The sequence below is a fragment of the Schistocerca nitens genome, chromosome 4 (assembly GCF_023898315.1).
Source record: "Schistocerca nitens isolate TAMUIC-IGC-003100 chromosome 4, iqSchNite1.1, whole genome shotgun sequence".
Classification (NCBI taxonomy): Eukaryota; Metazoa; Arthropoda; class Insecta; order Orthoptera; family Acrididae; genus Schistocerca; species Schistocerca nitens.
The window spans coordinates 969,130,800-969,154,746 of record NC_064617.1 but is presented as its reverse complement, the minus strand read 5'-3'; the positions used below and the strand labels follow the sequence as shown (position 1 = coordinate 969,154,746).

Below are 23,947 nucleotides of genomic sequence, written 5' to 3'. Positions count from 1 at the left end.
ATAGGTTTAACATCAGAAGAGGCACCAATGTTAGCACTGAATAGGGGATCATGGAGGAATTTTATAAGGGGGGCTATGCTCCAGACTGAACGCTGAAAGGCATAATCAGTCTTAAATGATGATGATGATGATGATGATGATGATATGATGATGACCCATTCCTGAGCATTACTCTCTTGTAAATAACTTGGTGATGTATGCATTACCATAACGCCCAATAAGAAACTTAACATGGTGCAGGCAGATGAACTGTGTGAACTCTTGGAGATGTGAGGGGCACACTTTGTACATCCTGTAGGTCGAGGTCCGTCACACAACAAGGTTGACAACGGTGCAGTCATCCTTACTTTTCAGGGGGATCCACTTCCAGAGGTGGTCAAAATCATGATGTACTACTGCAATGTGAAGCCATATTTCCCACCCCCGATGCGGTGCTTTAAATGCTACTGCTTCAGGCATAGGTCTTCCTGATGTATACATGACCTGATTTGTGGAGATGTGTTCAGCTGCTTTACGAAAATTCCCAGTGTGTACTACCACCCATCTGTGTCAGTTGTGGGAACCACCACCCTCTCCAATCCTCAGTGTGCTATCCTAGTGAACGATTGAAAAATCCAGGAACTCAAGGACACAGGTCACCTCTCATATATTGAAACTTGGAAAAAATGATAGTTTGTATTTAGTCTCATTGATATCGGCTTCTGGCAGTACCACGGCCCTTGTCATCAGCAGTACCTGACATATTTACTACCTTGATGTCGATATCTGGTAGTCGCAAGAATAAACTAGGACATTGGGGTAATAGGCTCTTTCTTGTTGTTACTCCTCCAGCAGTCTTTGGGGACCACTCCAAGCACCCAATTGGAAGAGCAGAATCCTCTTCTGGTATCTGCTGGTGACAGGGCCTCCTTTCAGGAATCCTCTCCTACAAATCAGCAAACCCACACAAACCAATGGGTGAAGAAGCCACATACTGTGGACTCCAGAGCTGCCCACTCCTCTCTTCCTACACCCACAGCAGAAAAGCCTCCACATGATTCTCACCCATTAAAAGTTGTTTAAGTAAAAAATAAGACATTGCTACCCTAGTGACTATGAAGGTGCCAGAAACCCCCACTCTATCAGACTAATGTTTGTAGTTATTGTTCCATCCCCACCTTAACTGACAGTGATCCTGTGCAGTGATATGAGTGCAGTGCCCGTTGCTACAATTGGGAGATGGGGTTATCCTAGACATGGCCTGCACCTGAAAAGGAGAGGGAAAGATAAGGTGGCTGAACTTCTTCCAGAAAATGTACGGGGGGCCACCATCACACAATAAAAGATCCCTGTGGTTACTGGTGTCAGAGGGGCACCATTTTTAGGTTAGAATGAAGTTTCATGCAGCCAGTTTTGAAAGAAGTCACTATAACAGAAAAGCCCCACAAGAATGCACAGAAAAGTAAGGTTAGCTTATTCCACCAAAATATTAGAGGATTGAGTAATATGGTTGAAAGAGCTTCCTGCCTGCTTGCAAAATTTAGAGGAAAAGATAGACATCCTGTGCCTGTCTGAACACCACATAACTACAGGGTTAGATAAGTTACATATAAAAGATTATAGTCTAACAGCTTACTCATGCGGAACTAATATGTGAAAAGTTGTTGCATATATTAAGACAACATAAGTTCAATAGCATTGCCACAAGTAGATTTTGTAGTGATAAGCACATAGACGTGTGTGCTTGTGATTTAATGCTGAAAAGCAGTTCACTTTTAATTGTATCAGTATATAGATACCCAATGTGAAATTTTGAATCATTTATGAGGAACCTGGATACCTTACTGTGCTGTCTGTCAGAGATCAGCAAGCAGTTAATAGTCTGTGGTGACTTCGGTGTAGATTTTCTAATGGGTTCCGATAGGAAAAATGATCTGGAATCCTTATTTGGATCCTACAATTTGCTCTCAGTAGCTAACTTTCCAACACGGGTGGATAAAGACAGTAGGTCCCTAATTGATGATGATTTCTTTGATGAGGCACAAACCAAGAAAATAACTGTTTACCCAGTAACAAATGCTCTCTCTGATTATGATGCACAGTTAGTCAGGATAAATGACATAGTGCCTTACAGTGTGGATACACCTCAGTGAAAGTCAGTCAGAATCGTTAATGACTACAGGGCAAATGTTTTTAAGTGGATTTTTCAAGAAACAATCTGGGATGAAATTTATAAAGACCAAATGCCAATATAAAATTTAATCTATTCCTTGATAAATTCATATCAGTATTTGAAAATAGCTTTCTGCATAAGCTAAGCAGAAGGGACATTAAACAGCCATGGAGAGGGGGAAAAAAAATACTCAAAATTACTAAGACAGGTAATCAAGAAACATGCACATAATGTCAGAAACCCGTACATCTGACAACGGAGTTAAGGCAATATGGAATATAGTGAAGAAAGAGACAGGACAACCAACCACAGAAGAAGATAACATTACTATTGAATAGAATGGAAGGGTTATAAATGATAAGTCACTGGTAGCAAATGTATTTAATAATCATTTCTTAAACATAATAGAAAGCATAGGAACCAACAGTTCAAGAGAAAGACCACAGAAATATGTTGAAGTAACACTCATATAATTACATCATATGAATGTACCACCAACTTCTACTTCTGAAATTAAGAGGGTCATACATTCTCTCAAGAATAAAAGCTCTTCTTGTTTTGATGGTGTTTCCAATAGAGTACTAAAGATTTGTTCCCATACAATAAGTCTGGTATTGTCCGAAATATGTACTGCGTCACTAACTCCAGGCATTTTTCCATCGAGACTAAAATGTGCCATTGTGAAACCCCTCTTTAAGAAAGGTGATAAGAGAGACGTCAGTAACTGCCAAGTTGTTTCACTGCTGACATCTTTTCCAAAATTTTTGAGAAGGTGATGTATTCTAGAATACTATCTCACCTTGTCTACGATAATATCCTCAGCAAATCACAGTTTGGGTTTCAGAAGGGTTGCTCTACTGAGAATGCCATTTACGTGTTTGCACACCATATATTACAAGCATTAGATAACAAAATAGCACCAGTAGGTATTTTCCGTGACGTATTAAAGGCATTTGATTGTGTGAATCATAGTATACTCCTAGATAAATTGAAGTTTTATGAGATTGATGGTATAGCCAACCAATGGATCATGTCATATTTAACCAAAAGAATGCAGAAAGTTGTACTCATTAGTAATTCAATCAACAGAATCCAGGGACACAATTCTGACTGGGGAGAAATCATGTATGGGGTTTCCTAAGGCTCAATCTTAGGTCCACTGCTGTTTCTAATGTATGTAAAATGATCTACCATCTAACATACAAGAAGCAGAATTAGTTCTTTTTGCAGATGACACCGGTATCGTAATCACACCCAGTATACATACAGAAATGGAAGAAATGGTGAACAAAGTTCTCAAAAGTATCATTGGCTGGTTTTCTGCAAATGGTCTCACCCTGAATTTCAGCAAGACACATCATATTCAGTTCTGCACCTCTAGCAGTACTGCACCAGTAATAAGTGTAACATGTGGTGATGAAATAATACAAAGGGTGGAAACTTCAGAATTCTTAGATGTCCATATTGGTGAGAATTTAAATTGGAAAAACAACACATTTTGGAACTCTTAAAACAACTTAGTTCAGCCACATTTGCACTTAGAATCATAGCAAATTTTGGGGAGAGAGAAATCAGTAAGTTGACATATTTTGCTTATTTTCATTCAGTAATGTCATATGGAATAATGTTCTGGGGTAACTCATCTTTAAGAAAGAAGATCTTCATTGTTCCATAAAAACACGGAAGAACTGCCGGATATCAGTAACGTCCTGCCACGATATTTCGGCGCAGAGTCTTCTGGCCATCTTCAGGTGAATGCCACTGTAGTAGTACTGGCGAGTACGCCCTGAGCTCCGCTATTTAAAGCCTTCTGAGGTGACATCGCGCATGCGCAGCTCAGCTTGCACGTTCATAACGGCTCCGTGCGCTGCGCCTCGCGCCCTCCACTGTGAAAGCCTGGCGTATTGGTGTCAGGCCGATTTCCATCTTTATGCAGATAACTACGTCGACTACGAAGTTTCTCTATAACAGTAATGAACGGGAATGAAGCTGTGGAAATAAGATTGTCTGACAACGAGACTCTCATCAATCGAGATAGCGGTTATCAGCTGAACTCTGCTTGGAATCCTGTTATAGAGAAACTTCGTAGTCGACGTAGTTATCTGCATAAAGATGGAAATCCACCTGACACAGATACGCCAGGCTTTCACAGTGGAGGGCGCGAGGCGCAGCGCACGGAGCCGTTATGAACGCGCACGCTGAGCAGCGCATGCACAATGTCACCTCAGAAGGCTTTAAATAGCGGAGCTCAGCGTGTACTCGCCAGTACTACTACAGTGGCATTCACCTGAAGATGGCCAGAAGACTGCGCCGAAATATCGTGGCAGGAAGTTACTGATATTTGGCAGTTCTCCCGTGTTTTTATGGAACAATCAGTACGCCGGGAAAGCTTTAAACATCACATCAAGCAACTCTACGGGGAGGAAGTGATGGAATGTATTCGAAGATTCGACAAGTTACGTGAAAGAAGAGCGAGGCTGCTGAGCTCGTTGATATTCTTATTAAGTTGCAGAGACAAGGGCATTATTCCAACGTTTGCCAAAATTGTGCATTTCATAAATACCACTGCTGCGAACAACATCAAACGTAAAGCAAGCATGGCTTTGGTGAGAGAAAGGATTCGTTTTACTCGGCGTGAATTGGATTCTGTGTCAAAGGACATGTTCCACATACATTTGGAATTGGCAGCAAGACTATCTTCTCTGTCGTGGGACTGGGTGGATGGTGTGACATGGGCTAAAGCAAACTGGAGCCATGATAAAGCTGTGACAAGGCAAACTGCCAAGATTGACAGACTTTCTAAACAGATGCAGCAGGAAGTTCCAACTCGACGATCTGTTGTTAATTTGACAGAGAAAACTTTAGATGACGCGACCGTGTCTGTGCTAGCAAAAGGACTGAATTTTGCTCCCACACCTGTTTCACCGCCGCTAGTGGAGTTCATCAGTGCCATCGAAGAAGCTGTACGCCGTCTTGATACAGATGAAGCGGAGGAAGTTCGTCGAGAGTCTTGCCGTGTATTGACCAGGGGTGCACCAATGAAGAATAACATCTCGCCCACGGAGAGGATAGCCCTCCGTAAATTACGAGCAGATGTGGATACAGTAGTCTTAAAATCTGACAAAGGAAACGCTACTGTCCTCATACCAAGGGATGACTATATTAATAAAATCAATGTTTTATTATGTGATTCAACGTATCGCAAAATCGATAAGGATCCCTCAAGTCGAGTAGTGCGAAAAACAGCAGAACTTTTATCAAATAGTTCTCTACCGAAGGAGGTCATCAAGAGACTGAAACCAAACAGTTCAGTTCCACCTAGGCTATATGGACTGCCTAAGATCCACAAGGAAAATGTGCCATTACGTCCAATTGTGAGTAACATTGGAGCAGCCACCTACGACCTAGCAAAATTCTTGGCATCTTTACTCAAACCAATGATAGGCAAGTGTGCACATCACATAAAGAATTCTGGTGATTTTATCATTCGACTTCAGTCACTACAACTGCAAAGTAGTGATTTATTGGTCAGTTTTGATGTGGTTTCACTGTTCACAAAGGTGCCTCTGGTGGACTCACTACACCTCATTGGCAATATGTTTGGTGCAGACATTACAGTGTTGTTTGAGCACACTCTCTCCTCTACATATCTTATATTTAACAACGAATTTTACGAACAATCTGATGGTGTCGCCATGGGGAGTCCTTTGTCTCCCCTGGTAGCCAATCTTTGTATGGAGGATTTTGAGGAGAGAGCACTCGACTCTGCCAGTTTTAAACCGACAGTATTTTGGCGATACGTTGACGACACTTTTATAGTGTGGCCTCATGGTCTGGACCGTCTCCAAGAATTTTTACGTCACATGAACTCCATACATGAAAACATAAAGTTTACCATGGAGATAGAGAGAGATGGTTGTCTGCCATTTTTAGACGTCTTGGTGCGACGGAAGAGTGATGGCACACTTGGTCACTCGGTGTACAGAAAGCCCACTCATACAGACCTGTATCTACAAGCTACTAGTTGCCACCATCCAGCACAAACAATGGGCGTTCTCAAAACCTTGGTCCACCGTGCCCATACTATCTCTGACGCTGACAGTCTTCAAGCGGAACTGGAACACCTGCAAAAAGTATTTTTGAAGAATGGCTTTTCACCTAGGCAAGTGAACAGAGTGATGAAGACATACAAACGACGGAACAAGGAAGAGGAAGAGGCCTTCGGGTCGACTGTTTATCTACCATTTATTGGGAATATTTCATCACAGATAGGCAGAATATTGAGAAAGTATCAAGTGAGAGTCATCTTTCGCCCTCCTTCCAAAATTTCATCACTGGTGGGATCCGTTAAAGACTACCTGGGCCTGCGTAAACCAGGGGTTTACAAAATTCCGTGTGAATGCGGCAAATCATATATAGGGCAAACAACACGAACTGTGCAGGAACGCATTGTGGAACACCAACGGCATACTCGCCTTCTCCAACCCACCAAGTCCGCAATCGCCGAACATTGTATTTCCACAGACCATTCCATGAATTACGACGACACAAAAATTTTGGCCCATACATCAAACTTTTGGAGCTCGATTATCAATGAATCTGTGGAAATAAGATTGTCTGACAACGAGACTCTCATCAGTCGAGATAGCGGTTATCAGCTGAACTCTGCTTGGAATCATGTTATAGAGAAACTTCGTAGTCGACGTAGTTATCTGCATAAAGATGGAAATCGACCTGACACAGATACGCCAGGCTTTCACAGTGGAGGGCGCGAGGCGCAGCGCACGGAGCCGTTATGAACGCGCAAGCTGAGCTGCGCATGCGCAATGTCACCTCAGAAGGCTTTAAATAGCGGAGCTCAGCGCGTACTCGCCAGTACTACTACAGTGGCATTCACCTGAAGATGGCCAGAAGACTGCGCCGAAATATCGTGGCAGGAAGTTACTGATATCCGGCAGTTCTCCCGTGTTTTTATGGAACAATCAGTACGCCGGGAAAGCTTTAAACATCAAGATCTTCATTGCCCAAAATTGTGTTGTAAGAATAATATGTGGTGCTCATCCGCGATCATCTTTTAGACATATGTTTACGGAGTTGGGCATTATGATTATTGCTTCACACTATATTTATTCCTCCATGAAGTTTGTTGTAAATAATCCACTACAGTTCACAAAGAACAATGAGGTACATAATTACAATACTAGAAGAAAAAATGACATTCATTACTCAACGTTAGGGTTGTCTTTAGCACAGAAAGGGGTGCACATTGTTGCGACAAAAATTTTCAACCACTTACCCAGTGATATAAAGTGTCTAACAGACAGCAAGGTAAAATTTGAAAATAAATTGAAAAAGTTTCTCCTTGACAAGTCCTCCTATTTCGTAGAAGAATTTCTATGTTTGTAATGTGTAAAAAGTTGTGGGTAGGAACTGCTAACTCAGTCTGTATATCTTGTTTTCATTTTGGGAAAAAAATAAGAATAATAACGTGGTGATGTTTAGAGTACAAACAGATGTACAAATTAATTTGCAATATGAATGTAAAATGACTCGTTCCACATCATGATGATTTATCATGCAAAATGATCCATGGAACATGAAAATAACTGTGGTGTGAACTGTTGCTGTGGCCCTTTCATATGTAACCAGGACACCCTCAATGACAGTATAAATGTAGCTGCAGTGGATATTACTGTCACTGGTGACCTTTCCCCTACATTTTGAGGTTACTGCCTGAACCTTACTGTATCCTCTCAGAAGCCATTTCTGATGCCTAGTGCAAACGACATATCGGTGATGACTTTACAATCTTCACCCAGTTGTGCGAGCTGATCACATAACTAGATGCTCCACTCAACCTTAGACCAGAGGACCCTAATCAGATGCCAGAATGATGCTGCAAATTGACATCTGCACTTGAACCCATTAGTGAGTAGTACATCAGTTCCACCAGTCACTGTAAATAATCACAGCTGTCATTGATGTCGACATGAGTGGTGACCTGTGGCTGCCTGCAGCATGTGCTCCCAGTTGCTCCTGGAATTCTCTCTTCCATCTTGTGGACAATACTGCAGATATACCCATAAAGCACACTTTTGTTGTGCCTCACTCATAAACCACTCCTCCAGTGTTCAACAGCCACTTCATCTGGCTGTAGCTACTCATGAAAGCTGTTCTTGAACCTAGCACTTGCAAATGCAAAACAAATAAAGAAATTGAAAATACTGTCAAAAATTAGTTGCTCCTTACTTGCAAACAGAAAAATATAATAAATTAAACACTTCGCATGAACTTTATACTCTGCATGATGCAAATGGCAATGCTGGTAACTTTTGACACCTGAGAATCTGCTGCATGACTGCTTGTTGTCTGGGATGCTTACCATGTAGGGCCAGCACGGGATATAGAGAAGATCCAAAGGAGAACAGCATGTCCGATTGCTGGTCCATTTAGTACGCACAAGAGCATCTCTGAGATAAGCACCAAATGTCCTTGGCAAGACACTAAAACAGGTGCTGTGTACCATGGCCAAGTTACTGTTAAAATTATGGAAGTGTACAATTCAAGACAAGTTAAGCTGCATACACTAATTCCCATGTATCATGAAATGGTTGTAAAGGGAAAATCTTAGAATACCAAACTCATATGGAGCCTTACTGACATTTTTCCTGGACACCATTTGAACATGGAGCAGGGAAGGGCAGAAATGAAAGGTGTACCTAATGTACTCTCTCCCATACATCGTAATGTTGCCTTCTGAATTATAAATGTAGGTGTAGAATTAAGTAGTAGATATTTTCTAGTCTTAAATTTAAAACGATACTTACAGATTAGTACTTAATGAAATGTATCAGTTAATGAAGATTAATAACATTATTTGCTCATGAGCTATGTAATGTGTCTTTAATTTTGGCTTTTAATAATACTAATTGGTTTGTGCTAAAAGTCACACACACTGAAAAAATCTCTCTCTTTGGACTAACCCTACAAGGTTTTTTTGTGACATCACATGGTAAGCTCCTTGATGACCTCCACAAAGCTCTGCCTTTGGCATGGTGACTTGCTTGCTATCAGCTCATTCTGGTCAATCTCTTAATTTGTTGTATCCGCTGCAACGATGCGCGTCCTCTAGGTCTTTGGCTGTCAACTGGTCCCTTTATGATTGTTTGTTGCATTGCCACTAGCCTTCTAGCAGTGTGACCAAAATCGTTCAAATGATTATGGTCGACAAGAATCATCAGTCTTAGTCTGATGCCAAGCTGCCTCAGAATAGATTCATTAGTTCGATGTGTTGTCCATGGTGTTCCAAGTAATCTTCTATAACACTACATTTTGAGAGTGTCAGTCTTGCTATGATCCTCTGTTCTCATTGTCCAAGTTTACAAGATTAAGAGTTTGAATGAGAATGATCTTGTCTTGACAATGGTGGAGGTGTCCTTCCAGATGAGAGCAAGTTAAACTGAAAAATTTCTTGTAATTGAAAACTGCCTGTTGATCTCAAGCTTTTAATCCTAGTATCAGTGACAAACAAATACTAAATATTCAAAATGACTGATGACCTCATAGCCAGGAATTCTTGTGATGTCAGGTCTGTTGTCATTAGGGTGATCTACAAGCATCACTTTGGTTTTTGTGTTGTCGATTTGAAGACCATACTCAATGCTTCGCTCAGCCAACCTTCATATAATGATTTCCAGCTGATGTTTGTTGCAATTATCAGTGTCATCTGCACACCTGAATTAAATTTTCTGCCACCTATAATGATGCTATCCTACCAGTCTTCAAGAACTTCCCTCACAATGTTCTTATTGTATGCATTGAACATTAGTGCAGGGAGAACGAAACATTCTCCTACTGGTATTCCTAGAAAAGATGTGTGAGAGGGTGTTATTGATTTTTAAAGTTGCTGTGTACATACTTAATGTTGCCGAATAGGCCTTAGAATGTATATACTACATGTTGAACTTCGTAATGAGAAGTTTTTCTTAGTGGTCTTGGCTAATTTCTTTGCTGTTTTGTGCCATTCAGCACGTTTGTAAAGGTCCTATCATCTGTGTAATCAGAGAAAATGCATGTTAGCATAGTCGTTAAGTACTCAGAGAAGATGATAGAGGACACTATGATGTGGGAAATCTGTTTGGAGACAGAACTGTTATTTAATTTGGCATTGTAATGTTTGTCATGAACTTGTGTAAATTTTGCAGGAGGGAATGGAGGGCAACAAGTGACAACTAAAGTTATTGTAACTGATGTTATTGCATGTGCTTCTTGTTCTACAAACAGTGCTTAGTTAATATTAAGCCAGTTCTCCAACTTGTAGTCCATTTTGTATAAAATATATACATATTTTGCATGCGTGTGTACGAGAGTGCGAGAGAGAGAGAGAGAGAAATATAACATTTGATTTCTCTGCTGATTTCAGGGATCACTTGCAGTAAACAAAATGCCAAAGGGAACTGCTCAGGGACCTGAGGATGCACATGCAAATACTAAGTTCACATTGAAGACGCCAAAAGGGACACGAGATTATGGACCCGAGCACATGGCACTTCGCACAAGTGTTCTTGAGAAAATCATTGCTGTGTTCAAAAGACATGGAGCAGAAACTATTGATACACCTGTTTTTGAACTCAAGGTGAATTTTGATTAACTTTTCCTGGAGTACTCGTTACCGACCTTCCTTCAGTTTTTGGGCCATTTAACATTTTATGTGACATTCCCTCACTCTAGAAGCATTAGTATTCCTTCATTTTAATGTGATGTTAAAAACTGTTGGTGCATCATGAAAACCAAATGTACATGCAACAATTTATTATTATTATGTTGAAAAGCTAAGTAAGTAAAATATGTCAAGAGGATGCAGCTTGCTAATCCAGCTTCATTGCTCCCCAGATGCATTGTGGTACTTTTTGTAAGAAAAATTATGTTGTTACCATCTGGTTTCTGTAGTGGATTCTTTATGTACACAGTCTTAAAGAAAGGTTTTCAGAGACCTCCACAAATTGTAACTGAACTGCCTGTAGATTGTCTTAATCTTGTAATAACAGAAATTTAGCCACACAACACCATAACAATATCGTTCGCAACTGGCATCGAAGGCCATCCTACATAATATCAAGAAGTTACTGTGTCGTGTTTGTTCTAGCAGCATGTTGTCTTTTTATGAGAAGTTCATGATTGTAGTCAGTCCCACTGTCTTGTAACTTGCTACTATTATAAAACTGTAGTGTGTGGTAATTCACAAGGCCCATAAACAGTTAGGTCATCTGGTATTGGAATGAAATACTTGTTACCCATCTCTATGCAATAGATGCAGTACTTTCATAAGATATGAAGTGCTCTTCGGGTGATTACATCATATTGTTCTATTTTTGCTTATTACAGGTGCACCAAAATGTTTAAAATTTTACCTTCTAGTGCATATTATATGGTATTTTCAATGGTTATAGTGACAGCTTCCAAGAGGTATACAAAGATTGGTCTAAGTAGGGATTCCTGTGCTTTTTCAGCTGATTTTCCCAGAAGCATGTATGTAGAGAAGTCATTCTATTAAAAGTTAAGTTTCTTACTGCTCCAAAAACAAATGACATAAGGGCATTGTTTCTTGTCTGGTTTACTATGTATTCTTCAGAGGACTCCTTCACTTTATTGAGCAAAATCCAGTACATTTAGATTGCTTATATCTGCTCTCTCTCTCTCTCTCTCTCTCTCTCTCTCTCTCTCACACACACACACACACACACACACACACACACACACACACACACAGAGAGAGAGAGAGAGAGAGAGAGAGAGAGAGAGAGAGAGAGAGAGAGAGAGAGCTGGGGGGGGGGGGGGGGGGGCGTGACAGCCCAAGGCGGTGTCCATTTCTGTAGCTGAAGAAGAGGCAATTATTGATGGAAAGTGGGATCTTTTTGTGGTGTTTAAACCCCATTGTAGTCTCAAGAGCGGAAAAAAACAAAGTTTCTTACCACTGCCTAGTCAACAGAGTTGCAAAAGAAAAAGAAAAGAAAATAATCAGGTAGCAACAAGGCTGTAATGTTGCCTGCAAATCTTTGTGGACATTGTCAATTCAAATAAATCCTGCTAAGTTGTTAGACTTCTTTCTTTGCCTTCACAAACTCCCATGTTTGAACCCTGTTGTTTGGAGGTCTACATCAGGAGCTTCTCCAGTGACTGAACAGTGTCAGGAAAGTTCTACTGTATCCCTTATTGAGGGATGTCCATCAGTGAGTTTTCTGTTGATAGGGTAGTGATGTTGTGTTATCTTCCGTGCACTCATGGCTGACAACCTTTATTGGTTATATTCTAGTAGCAGATTGTATGAGTAATGGGAATGTATCCAAACAAATCACTTGGAAAAATGTAATATGCAGCCCATCCCTTCCCATTCATGTTGATTCAGATTTCCTTAAACTGTAACAACTGAGAGTGAAATAAAGACATCTACCTGTAGCAGTCACCAACCAGCTCAATGACTTCAACAGCAGTGATCACTGGACATCACTTTGACAAGACCAGACTGTCACAAACTTGCTCCTCATGCCAAATCGAACTATGGAGGTACTAGAAAGTCTTTCCAGAAGACAGAGGTGCAACGACAGGAGTTGCACAAACCATTGTACCTGCAACAAGGAACTGACTCAGTTAAGTCGCACAAAAAAAAAAAAGAAAGAAAGAAAGGAAGAAGATCTGACTCAGTGGGGAGCTTCAGAATGCCTCCAATGTGGAGCTGAAGGGCAGTCAATAACCCACCTAGCTCTGGTTTTCCCTGATACATCCTCTAAGGGGTCTGCTACAAGATGTCCATGCTCTCACCACTGAACCGTTAGGATGCTTGGCCTACAGTGACCTGTGTTTGTGATTTAAAAAATGCAGTGGACAAAATATTGTTCATTTGGTTTAAGTTTTTAGTAGTTATTGAAATGTTTAATTTATTTTTTCCAATGTGTTTAAGTTCAGCCAAGTAATAAATAATAAATCTAATCAAATCAGAAACAAAATAAATATGTTTATTCTGCTATCAAGATAGTTTCCCATAAGGGATTTCTTGCACATTGCAGCAGCTAGCTTGTTCATTGATGGTTAGAAGCCATGGAGGTAGAAGCCTGTAACTGTGAGAACTATTTAAATCAGAGTTTTCAAGATTTGTGCTGCATCATAACCCTTCTTTCAATAACTGTTCTACCTAGATCTAGCTAGATCTTTAGGGATGTTAAAATCTGAACCTTTCTTGCGACCATTCTGATTCAACCTGTAGGGGGTATGTGGTAAGCTTTTTGGACCTTAGAGCCAATACTTCTCACACAAGTAGCTCCTTAGTTGGTTTCACAAAGCTGAGTGCGCCCTGTTAAAGACCTCACATCAAAGAAAAATCTCTTGCTCATTTTTTTTTCTCTCTCTCTCTCCTTTCTGTTTCTCACTTTGAAATACAAATAGTTGTACACATTTTCTTAGTACTATGTTGTAAAGGTTGTGTGATGCTTTACTATTCTTCTTTATGCTGTCATTACTGATTTTAACATAGATCTATGTACATTGAGAAAATCTCTGCAAGCTACTACTTATCATGTATTAATCCATATTTATCGTAATGGCTAGTCCTTTGTGGCATGTGTCGCTTGTATTTTTAACGTAAATTTTTCTGTTTTGCACTTGCTATTTTATTAATATTTATTGCAGGAAGTGCTTACTGGGAAATACGGTGAAGATTCAAAATTGATATATGATTTAGCTGATCAAGGAGGGGAAATACTTTCTTTGAGATATGATCTCACTGTCCCATTTGCTCGTTATTTGGCAATGAACAAAATAAGCAACATAAAACGTTACCACATTGCCAAAGTTTATCGCAGAGATAACCCAGCTATGACAAGAGGTCGATACAGGGAATTCTATCAGTGTGTAAGTTTGGTTATAGATGTTGAGCATAGTACATTGTCTGTCTTGTCAGTAAAATTATCGCCAATCTGCACTTGCTTGTTTTCAGTGTTTCCTTGTATGATGTGTATTGTTATTATAATTATAATTATTATTACTACAAAAATAATAAATCATGAAATAATAAATCATTTTTGTCATATTGTAAAGGATCATTAGATTGACTTTGGTCTCCTGCATCTCATTTCATTATTTGATAGTTTTATAATAGTTAATTTTACTTGCCTTTTCAAACAAAAATTTATTACATTTGATAATATTTTTTAAAGGATTTTGACATCGCAGGCCAATATGACCATATGATTCCTGATGTTGAATGTGTTCGTGTTGTATATGAGATACTGAACAGTTTGAACATTGGAGATTTTATTGTGAAAGTCAATCACCGACAACTTCTTGATGGTATCTTTGAAGTTTGTGGGGTGCCTGCAGATAAATTTCGGTCCATATGTTCTGCTGTAGATAAGCTTGACAAAGTAGGTATTGACACTCTTTTTCATGGCATGTGCCATTTAGTTAAATTATTCATTGTGTTTCATATATGTTTTCTCTTTTAAAATTTAGCTATCCTGGGAAGAAGTGCATCATGAAATGGTTTCAGAAAAAGGTCTTCCAGAGGATGTGGCAGATCGAATTGGACAATATGTGCGGCTCAGTGGTGGACAGGAATTGGCTGAGAAACTACTGTCAGATATATCATTAAAGAAATCGAAAGATGCCTGTGAAGGCCTTGAAGCTATCAAGCTATTTTTGCACTATTCAAACTTGTATGGGGTTTCTGATAAAATTAGGTTTGATCTTAGCTTAGCTCGTGGGCTTGATTACTACACTGGAATTATCTACGAGGCTATCTTATTAGGTAAGTGTGTCCTCACATTTATGCAGTGCATTGTTATTTACATGTTTTCAGAAGAGTTCTGTAGTGTTAGTAACAAAAGAAGTGATGTTAAGTATAAACCTGCTTACCAAAACATAATGGGAACATGAGAACGAACGAAATTATTCAAGTTAGCGAAGGGAGACAAAAAATTTTATAGTCGTGGGAAACTGGAATTTGATAATTGGAAGAGAAGGAAAAGTAGTAGGTGAATATGGACTGGTGGAAGGACTGAAAGAGGAAGTCGTGTGATATAATTTTGCACAGAGCATAATTTGATCATAGCTAACACTTGGTTTAAGAAAGAAAGCTTTATACATGGAAGAGACCTGGAGACACCAGAAGATTTCAGATTGATTGTATTATGGTAAGACAGAGATTTCGGAACCCAATTTTAAAATATTAGACATTTCCAGGGGCAAATGCGGACTCTGACCACAGTTTATTGGTTATGAACTGCAGATTAAAACTGAGGAAGCTGCAAAAAGGTAGGAATTTAAGGAGATGGGACCTGGATAAACTGAAAGAACCAGACATTGTAGAGGGTTTCAGAGAGAGTATTAGGGAATGATTGACTAAAACAGGGGAAAGGTATACAGTAGAAGAAGAATGGGTGGCTTTGTGAGATGAAATAGTGAAGGCAGCAGGGGATCAAGTAGGTAAAACGTCGAGAGCTAGTAGAAATTCTTGGTAAGCACATGAGATATTGAATTTAATCAATGAAAGGAGAAAATATAAAAATGCTATAAATGATGCTGGCAAAATGGAATGCAAATGTCTAAAAAATAAGATGGACAGGAAATGCAAAATGGCTAAGTAGGAATGACTAGAGGACAAATGTAAGGATGTAGAAGCATACATCACTACTGGTAAGATATACTACTTACAGGAAAATTAGAGAGACCTTTGGAGAAAAGAGAACTGCCTGTATGAATACCAAGAGGTCAGATGGAAAACAAGTCCTAAGCAAAGAAGGGAAAACAGAAAGGTGGAAGGATAATATAGAGGTCCCTTACAATGGAGATATACTTGAGGGGCAGTATTATCAAACCACTGAAAGACTTGAATTGAAACAAGGCCCCAGGAGTAGACAACATTCCGTTAGAGATACTGGTAGCCTTGAGAGAGCCAGCCATGACAAAACTCGTCCATCTGATGAGCAAGATATATGAGACAGTCGAATTAGCCACAGACTTCAAGAAGAATATAATAATTCCAATTCGAAAGAAAGCAGGTGTGAAAATTTCTGAACTATCAGCTTAATAAGTCACAGTTGCAAAATCCTAACTCAAATCCTTTACAGAAAAATGGAAAAACTGGTAGTAGCCAACCTCGCGGAAGATCGGTTTGGATTCCTTAGAAATGTAGGAACACGCGAGGCAAAACTGACCCTGTGACTTCTCATAGAAGATAGGTTGAGGAAATGCTAATCTATGTTTATAGCCTTTGTAGACCTAGAGAAAGCTGGAATACTTCCTTTCAAATTGTAAAGGTGGCAGGAGTAAAATACAGGGAGCGAAAGGCTTTACTTCTACAGAAACCAGACAGCATTTGTAAGACTTAAGGGGCTCAAAGGGAAGCAGGGGATGAGAAGGGAATGAGACAGGTTTGTAGCTTATTCCAAATGTTATTCAGCCTGTACATTGAGCAAACAGTAAAGGAAACAAAAGAAAAATTCGGAGTAGGTATTAAAGTCCATGGAGAAGAAATAAAAATGTTGAGGTTCGCCGATGACATTATAATTCTGTCAGAGACAGCAAAGGACTTGGAAGAGCAGCTCAACAGAATGGACAGTCTTGAAAGCAGGATACAAGATGAACATCAACAGAAGCAAAATGATGATAATAGAATGTAGTCAAATTAAATCAGGTAATGCTGAGGGAATTAGATTAGTAAATGAGATACTTACAGTAGTAGATGAGATTTGCTATTTGGGAAGCAAAATAGCATGTTGGTCGAAGTACGGAGGATATAAAGTGTAGACTGGCAATATCAAGAAAAGCTTTTCTGAAGAAGAGAAATTTGTTCACATTGAGTATAGATTTGTTTGTCAGGAAGTCCTTTCTGAAAGTATTTGTATCGAGTGTAGCCACGTATGGAAGTGGAACATGGACAATAAACAGTTTAGACAAGAAGAGAATAGAAGCTTTCGAGATGTAGTGCTACAGAAGAATGCTGAAGATAAATAAGTTGATCAAGTAACTAATGGGGAGGTACTGAAAAGAATTGAGGAGAAGAGAAATTAGTGGTACAACCGGACTAGAAAAAGGGATAAGTTGGTAGGACACATTCCGAGACATCAAGGGACCACCAATTTAGTGCTAGAGGGAAGCATGGGGGGTAAAGTAGAGGGAGACAAAGAGATGAATACAGTAAGCAGCTACAGAAGGATCTAGGTCGCAGTAGCTACTCTGAGATGAAGAGGCTTGCACAGGATAGAGTAGCATGGAGAGTTGCATCAAAAAAGTCTTTGGACTTAAGACAACAACAAAAAAACATGATTTAGTATGGATGGATACAGTCTGTGGGTTATTTCCAAGAATTTTCTGCCATTCATTACAAAAATGGCTCTGAACACTATGGGACTTAACTTCTGAGGTCATAAGTCCCCTAGAACTTAGAACTACTTAAACCTAACTAACCTAAGGACATCACACACGTCCATGCCTGAGGCAGGATTCGAACCTGCGACCGTAGCGGTCGCGCAGTTCCAGACTGAAGCGCCTAGAACCGCTCGGCCACACCGGCCGGCCATTCATTACACAATGAATTGAAAATTCTCTGTTCTCAGGCAACATATGCTTGATAATATTGAAGTCTGATGACTGAATGGAGAGGAGGAGGGGATACTGGCAGAATTGAGCCAGTGTGGTCGGGTCACAAGTTGTGCCAGGATGTGCCTATCGGTAACAGTGTTGCCTGTAAAAGGAAATATCGCAGATTATATTTCTGGTACAGCACACAGTCTTAATTGGCCAAGAAGTTTCAGACTTCCTTCATTCCAAAAACAAATGACTGGAATAGTACAGAAATCTGAGTGTTCTTGCCTCAGAAAGCTGCTGTGTTTTGGGATGTAAGTGTTCCCATTATTTTGCATGCAATCTGTGTTCCATCTCTTGGGATAATTCTACTTTTATTTAGGGCATAATATATATTTAACTTATTGAAAGAAATCAAAACAGGTTAATAAAACATGAAACTGCAGAAGACATAAATAAAAATAAAAATAAAAATTAAAAGGATCATAATTTAACCTACAGTATAAGAACTTACTTCATTTGCAAGTCTTAATAAGGTGTGAGGGAAGACAAAGGTTTAAGCAATGTCCTGTTAGTAGGAACCACCTAGAATCATTTGTGAAAACCTTGGAAACCGTATCAGGATAGCCGGATCAGTTTTACAGCCTGTATCCTCTTCATATGAACACATTTCTTACTTCACATTGCATTTTTGTTTCTTGCAGTTGCAAGAAAAATATTACACTCTTCTAGCACAATTAGATGGCTATAAAATATTACAGAGAAGATTAGGAGTTCACCGTGGGAAAACGTTCAACTTGTGCTTAAAAAACAATAGTTTCTTGTTAACAGTCTACAGCAACTCGTTTGGAGCTTGTTCTAAATGTGTGTTGCAGAGAGCTGCACACTTTATTGAACAATTATTAAAGATATTTTCCCAATAGAATGGTCATTCCTCCGTCTTGCTTCGAATTGTTTGAAAGTTGAGAAATATTTTCAGTCGTATTATACATCTGCCGACTGCTCAATATCTAAACAATGAGTAGTTACTTTTACTCCTTTCATTATATGTGTTCCACCCAGGAATTTTTAGCAGCATATCCTGTGCAAACAGATTCTTCCCTCCAAAAAAAGGTTTACTGTTTGCTGTTTTATCCATTTTCTTACCTTTGTTTGATGCTTGTACATTATTTTGTAGGTCCCCCGCCAGCTCCCTGTCCCCACTTGAATAAATGGCTTGATCACCTGGTTCTACAATGTGGCCTGTCTTGTAAAAAAAAAAAAAAAAAAAAAAAAAAAAAAAAAAAAAAAAAAAAAAAAAAAAAAAAAAAAAAAGGAATGTACAATAATATGATTTCAAGTCTTATTTATATGAAAACAATCACATTTACCTAGTACAAATATGGGTTGCTGGAAATTAACTCTGCCATAGTCCTGTGCTTGAAACCATCTTTTTTTATTTTAGCAATCAGTGACAGATGCTGTTTCCCACAGAATAAATGCTTTTCGTGTTCGCAAGTATGTCATTCATGGTTCAGACTTTTGTTAGCTACGATCTAGATCAATGCATTGGTCTGTGGAAAGACCATTATCTGGATCAAATGCACAAATCTGGCCTTGAATTTCCAGTGGTTTTCTTAAAGCGTTGCAGGTACATGAGATACAAAGAATGCAAATGGGCACTGACGGATTAATACCAACATTTAACTGTTTGACATTGGAATAACAGGGTTGCAAACTGCAAATATAAAAATATGGGAACCTGTGGTTTGGAAGAATTAGAAAAAGAAACAATCCAGAGAAGAATTATAAATGAACTTGAGATAAAAGAAATGAGATGTAGATCCGAGGATTCAGCAATGCTGGTTTCATATTCCAAGTTACCAGCTGTAAATTTAAATGTAATTCAGAAGTCTTAAGATTTGAACAAAATACAGGGTGTTTGTAAATGAATATCAGGGTTTTAACGCTTTATAATATTTACTAAACTAAACTTACAGTTATAAATGATATGTCAAATGAAAGAGCAACTGAAACAGTTGTGTTTGGCACTAGTGTGCATGCGCTGCGCACAATGTTTTTGCAATCCGCTAGACGGCGGTAGTAGTGAAAATGGTGACTAGTGAACAGAAAGGGTTTTGTGTTTTGCAGTTTGCAAAGACCGAATCTGTAGTTACTATGCAACGTGTGTTCTGGCTGAAGTTAGGTTGTGATCCTCCAAGTGATAACAACATTCGTAGATGGTATCATCAGTTTGAAGGTACCGGCTGCCTTTGTAAAGGGAAGAGCACAGGATGACCAACAGTTAGTGAAGAGACTGTTGAGCGAGTGAGAGTGTCGTTCACTTGTAGGCCAAAGAAATAAGTCCGGAAGGCTAGTTGTGAATTACAAGTTCCCGTGTCGACTGTTTGGAAAGTTTTAAGAAAACGCCTACAACTACGTCCTTACCATTTACAGTTACATCAGGCTCTAAAGCCGGCAGACCATGGATTATGTGCCAACTTCGCAAACAAAATTTTGTTTCATGATGATGAATATTTTCTGGATCATGTTGTCTTCAGTGATGAATCGACCTTTCACCTTGTTAGCACTCACAATGTGCACATCTGGGGCTCCGAAAATCCTCACGAGGTGGTACAAATGCAATGAGATTTCCCTAAAGTGACTGCTTTTTGTGCCGTATCCCAGCGGAAAGTTTATGGGCCTTTTTTTGGTGAACCTACTGTAACTGGCACTTCTTAGTTTGATACACTAGAGCAATGGCTCTTCCCTCTGTTGGAAGAAGATGAGCCATGGAACTTCATTTTCCAGCAAGATGGCGTGCCACCTCACTGGCATAGCGAAGTACGCAATTGGTTGAAATACACTGTACCCAAGTGCTGGATAGGCTGCAAGGGGCCCAATGACAGTGCTTGCTTTGCATGGCCTCCACATTCACCCGACCTAACGCCATGTGATTTTTTTCCTTTGGGGCTTCATCAAGGATCATGTGTATGTGCCTTCGCTACCAGCAGACCTCCCTGAATTAAGAAACCGGATTGAAGCAGCTGTTGCTACAGTCACTGAAGACACACTTATCAACATTTAGGAAGACCTCTGCTATAGACTTGATGTGTGCCGTGTGACAAATGGTGCTCACATTGAACATTTATGAGGTTCTTGGTAAAACTGTAAGTTTAATATAAAGCATTAAAACCCCAATATTCATTTATAAACACCCTGTACTGTTAAGAAACTCCATAGAAAGAAAAAAATTGAAAATTTTTAGCAGTTGGTGTCCTTTTGCATTTAAACCTCTTCCAGTCTTGCACCTGTTATTATTTTACTGTCCCTTCTGTAAACATATGCAATCATTCCTTTGTGCAGAAAGTGCATTGTGGTCTTTATGTGTTTTTTTTTTTTTTTTTTTTCTGTCTGCAGTATGGTAATTCCACCAAATATGGAAGCTCAACACCATCCACTACATTGCATTAATTCCCTTTGTCAGACGTTGTGAGAATGGAGGAAATGGTAACCTCTTAGTTATTAATGACTACGATATTATTGCGGCTGGACGTGATGGTATTACTATTTACTTACAGTGAGTCAGTGCCTAAACGGAGTTGGTGGTTGCTGTAACTATTTGAGACCAGGCTAAAGTAACCTGAATATGGCACTGTTCATGAAGCAATCAACTACAACTGAAAACAGATTCCCGTGAATCCCCACGGAACAAGGCACTGTACACTGATGTGAAATGCACATGGAACGACACACAAGAAGGGCAAGTTAGCACTGCTCCACGTATACATGTGTGTGAGTTGCCAGAAGATAGTGCAGTGGAAACCTCGCCATGCACGTGCCTCCAGCAGCCGGCCTACGCTGTTGCAGTTGGCAGCTGCTGCAAACACGCACATGCAGTGACACCACACTTGGTGCACACACCCTAGTTGCAGGATATAACAATAGTATATGTGCAACTGACTTGAAAGCATTGACAGTGTGACAGGTTTTCCTCAGTCACCACTACTTGTTTACTGTAATGACAGTGTGTGTTTACTATAATGACCAAGTGCAATAATATCATGGTTGAGTAGGACATCCGTTTAAATAACAACATTAATGATGATGATGATGATGATGATGATACATCCACAGTTCTTGTTCATGTTTGATGCCATTTACCATCTGTAATTTGGGGGTAATTGAAGGTCTGCTTTTCCTAGCCAATAGGAGGTATTCCTCTTAAACTCGTACGAAAGTGATCCCTATCAATGTACTCTTAAAGGTGCTTAATTCATTAGACAAAAAATTGCAGGCAACTGGTATATTTTGTGATCTGTCAAAGGCATTTGACTGTGTAAATCACAATATCCTTTTAAGTAAACTAAAATATTATAGTATAACAGGAAATGCTGCAAAATGGTTCAAATCTTATATCTCTGGCAGGAAACAAAGGGTGTTATTAGGAAAGAGACATGTATCAAGCTATCAGGCATCATCCAACTGGGAACTAATTACATGTGGGGTCCCACAAGGTTCCATTTTGGGGCCCTTACTTTTTCTTGTGTATATCAATGACCTTTCATCAGTAACATTACCAGATGCCAAGTTTGTTTTGTTTGTCGATGATACAAACATTGCAATAAACAGCAAATCAAGTGTAGTCTTAGAAAGATCAGCCAATAAAATATTTGTGGGCATTAATCACTGGTTCCTAGCCAATTCTTTGTCACTAAACTTTGAAAAAACACACTACATGCAGTTCAGAACTTGTAAGGGGTGTCCCAAGAGTATATGTCTAACATACGATGACAAGAAGATAGAAGAAGTGGACAGTGTTAAATTCTTGGGATTACAGCTTGATAATAAATTCAACTGGGAGGAGCACACCACAGAACTGCTGAAGCGTCTTAACAAATCTCTGTTTGCAATGCGAATTTTGTCAGACATAGGGGATATAAAAATGAAAAAGCTGGCATACTATGCTTACTTTCATTCCATAATGCCATATGGGATTATTTTTTGGGGTAATTCATCAGCCAAGCTAAAGTTTTCCGGGCACAAAAATGTGCAGTAAGAGTTATATGTGGTGTGAACTCAAGAACATCCTGCAGAAGCCTGTTTAGGGAACTAGGGATACTAACTACTGCTTCCCAATATATTTATTCCTTAATGAAATTCGTCATTAAAAATATATCACTTTTTCAAACCAACAGCTCAATTCATGGAATTATTACTAGAAATAAGAATAATCTTCACAAGGATTTAAAGTCACTTAGTCTTGTACAAAAAGGTGTGCATTATTCAGGAACACACATTTTCAATAACTTGCCAGAAGCCATAAAAAGCTTAACAACCAATGAAATTCAGTTTAAGAGAAGCCTAAAGGCTTTATTGGTGGCCAACTCCTTCTACTCCATTGATGAATTTCTCAGTAAAACCAACTGATTTGTGCTGCGCAATTTCAGTGCAGTAATGTGTTCATTGTAAATCTGTGTGTGTGTGTGTGTGTGTGTGTGTGTGTGTGTGTGTAAGTAAGTACAATCTAACTTCTGCACCATTTCAGTGCAGTAATGTGTTCATTGTAAATAAGTATTATAGTAGTTGTTTTACATGTTTATTACCTTATAAATAAATAAAAAACTTTTTTATTTTAAATTCGGTGCCTTAGTATTTGTAAAATGACTTCCATATAGTGTTCATTAAAAAATGAAGATCATTCCACTTGGGACCTGTGGAATGGTACATTAGCTTATTTGTTTTAGTTGTAACTATGTGTCATGTATTGTTGTTTTTCTGACATGTTCCACATCCTGGAGGACCTCCTCACTACGGATCAATTGGAATGAAAGTAAATCTAATCTAATCATACCACTGTAATTATTTGATTTAGCGTGCATCATTGGGAGATTGGATGAAATGACAAAGAACATCCCAAAACAATGAGTTACATATCCTTAGGGTGTAGTAGTGTGAACATAAATGTGTTTGACATGATTCAAAAATGTCCTTCTTAGAAGATTGTATTGGTGGGTGGGGATGACAAGCTTTTTGGTTATATTCTTAGGGACTGTTTCTCAAGAGAAAAGTTATTTTTGTTGTTTTGATCCCAACAAATCATGTAAAAAATAGAAAGCAAGTTAATTTAGTTCATTAATTGATATACAAATGAACCATTGTTGCAAGTTAGATATAATGCACAAATAGGCTTATTTTAAAGTAATTATTACTTAAGTGCTCATAGTGATTTTGTCTTGT

At 39.1% G+C, this 23,947-nt stretch overlaps 1 protein-coding gene across 3 annotated transcripts in view; it reads left to right on the top strand.

Annotated features, from left to right (window-relative positions):
- Positions 1 to 23,947, top strand: part of LOC126253658 (histidine--tRNA ligase, cytoplasmic) — a 74,195-nt gene that overhangs the window by 23,557 nt on the left and 26,691 nt on the right. For all 3 annotated transcript variants that reach the window (XM_049955173.1, XM_049955172.1, XM_049955171.1), the window contains 4 exons: positions 10,575 to 10,787; positions 13,835 to 14,056; positions 14,362 to 14,568; positions 14,657 to 14,951. In XM_049955173.1, coding sequence (XP_049811130.1) covers positions 10,575 to 10,787; positions 13,835 to 14,056; positions 14,362 to 14,568; positions 14,657 to 14,951 — 937 coding nt within the window. The remainder of the gene's footprint in view (positions 1 to 10,574; positions 10,788 to 13,834; positions 14,057 to 14,361; positions 14,569 to 14,656; positions 14,952 to 23,947) is intronic.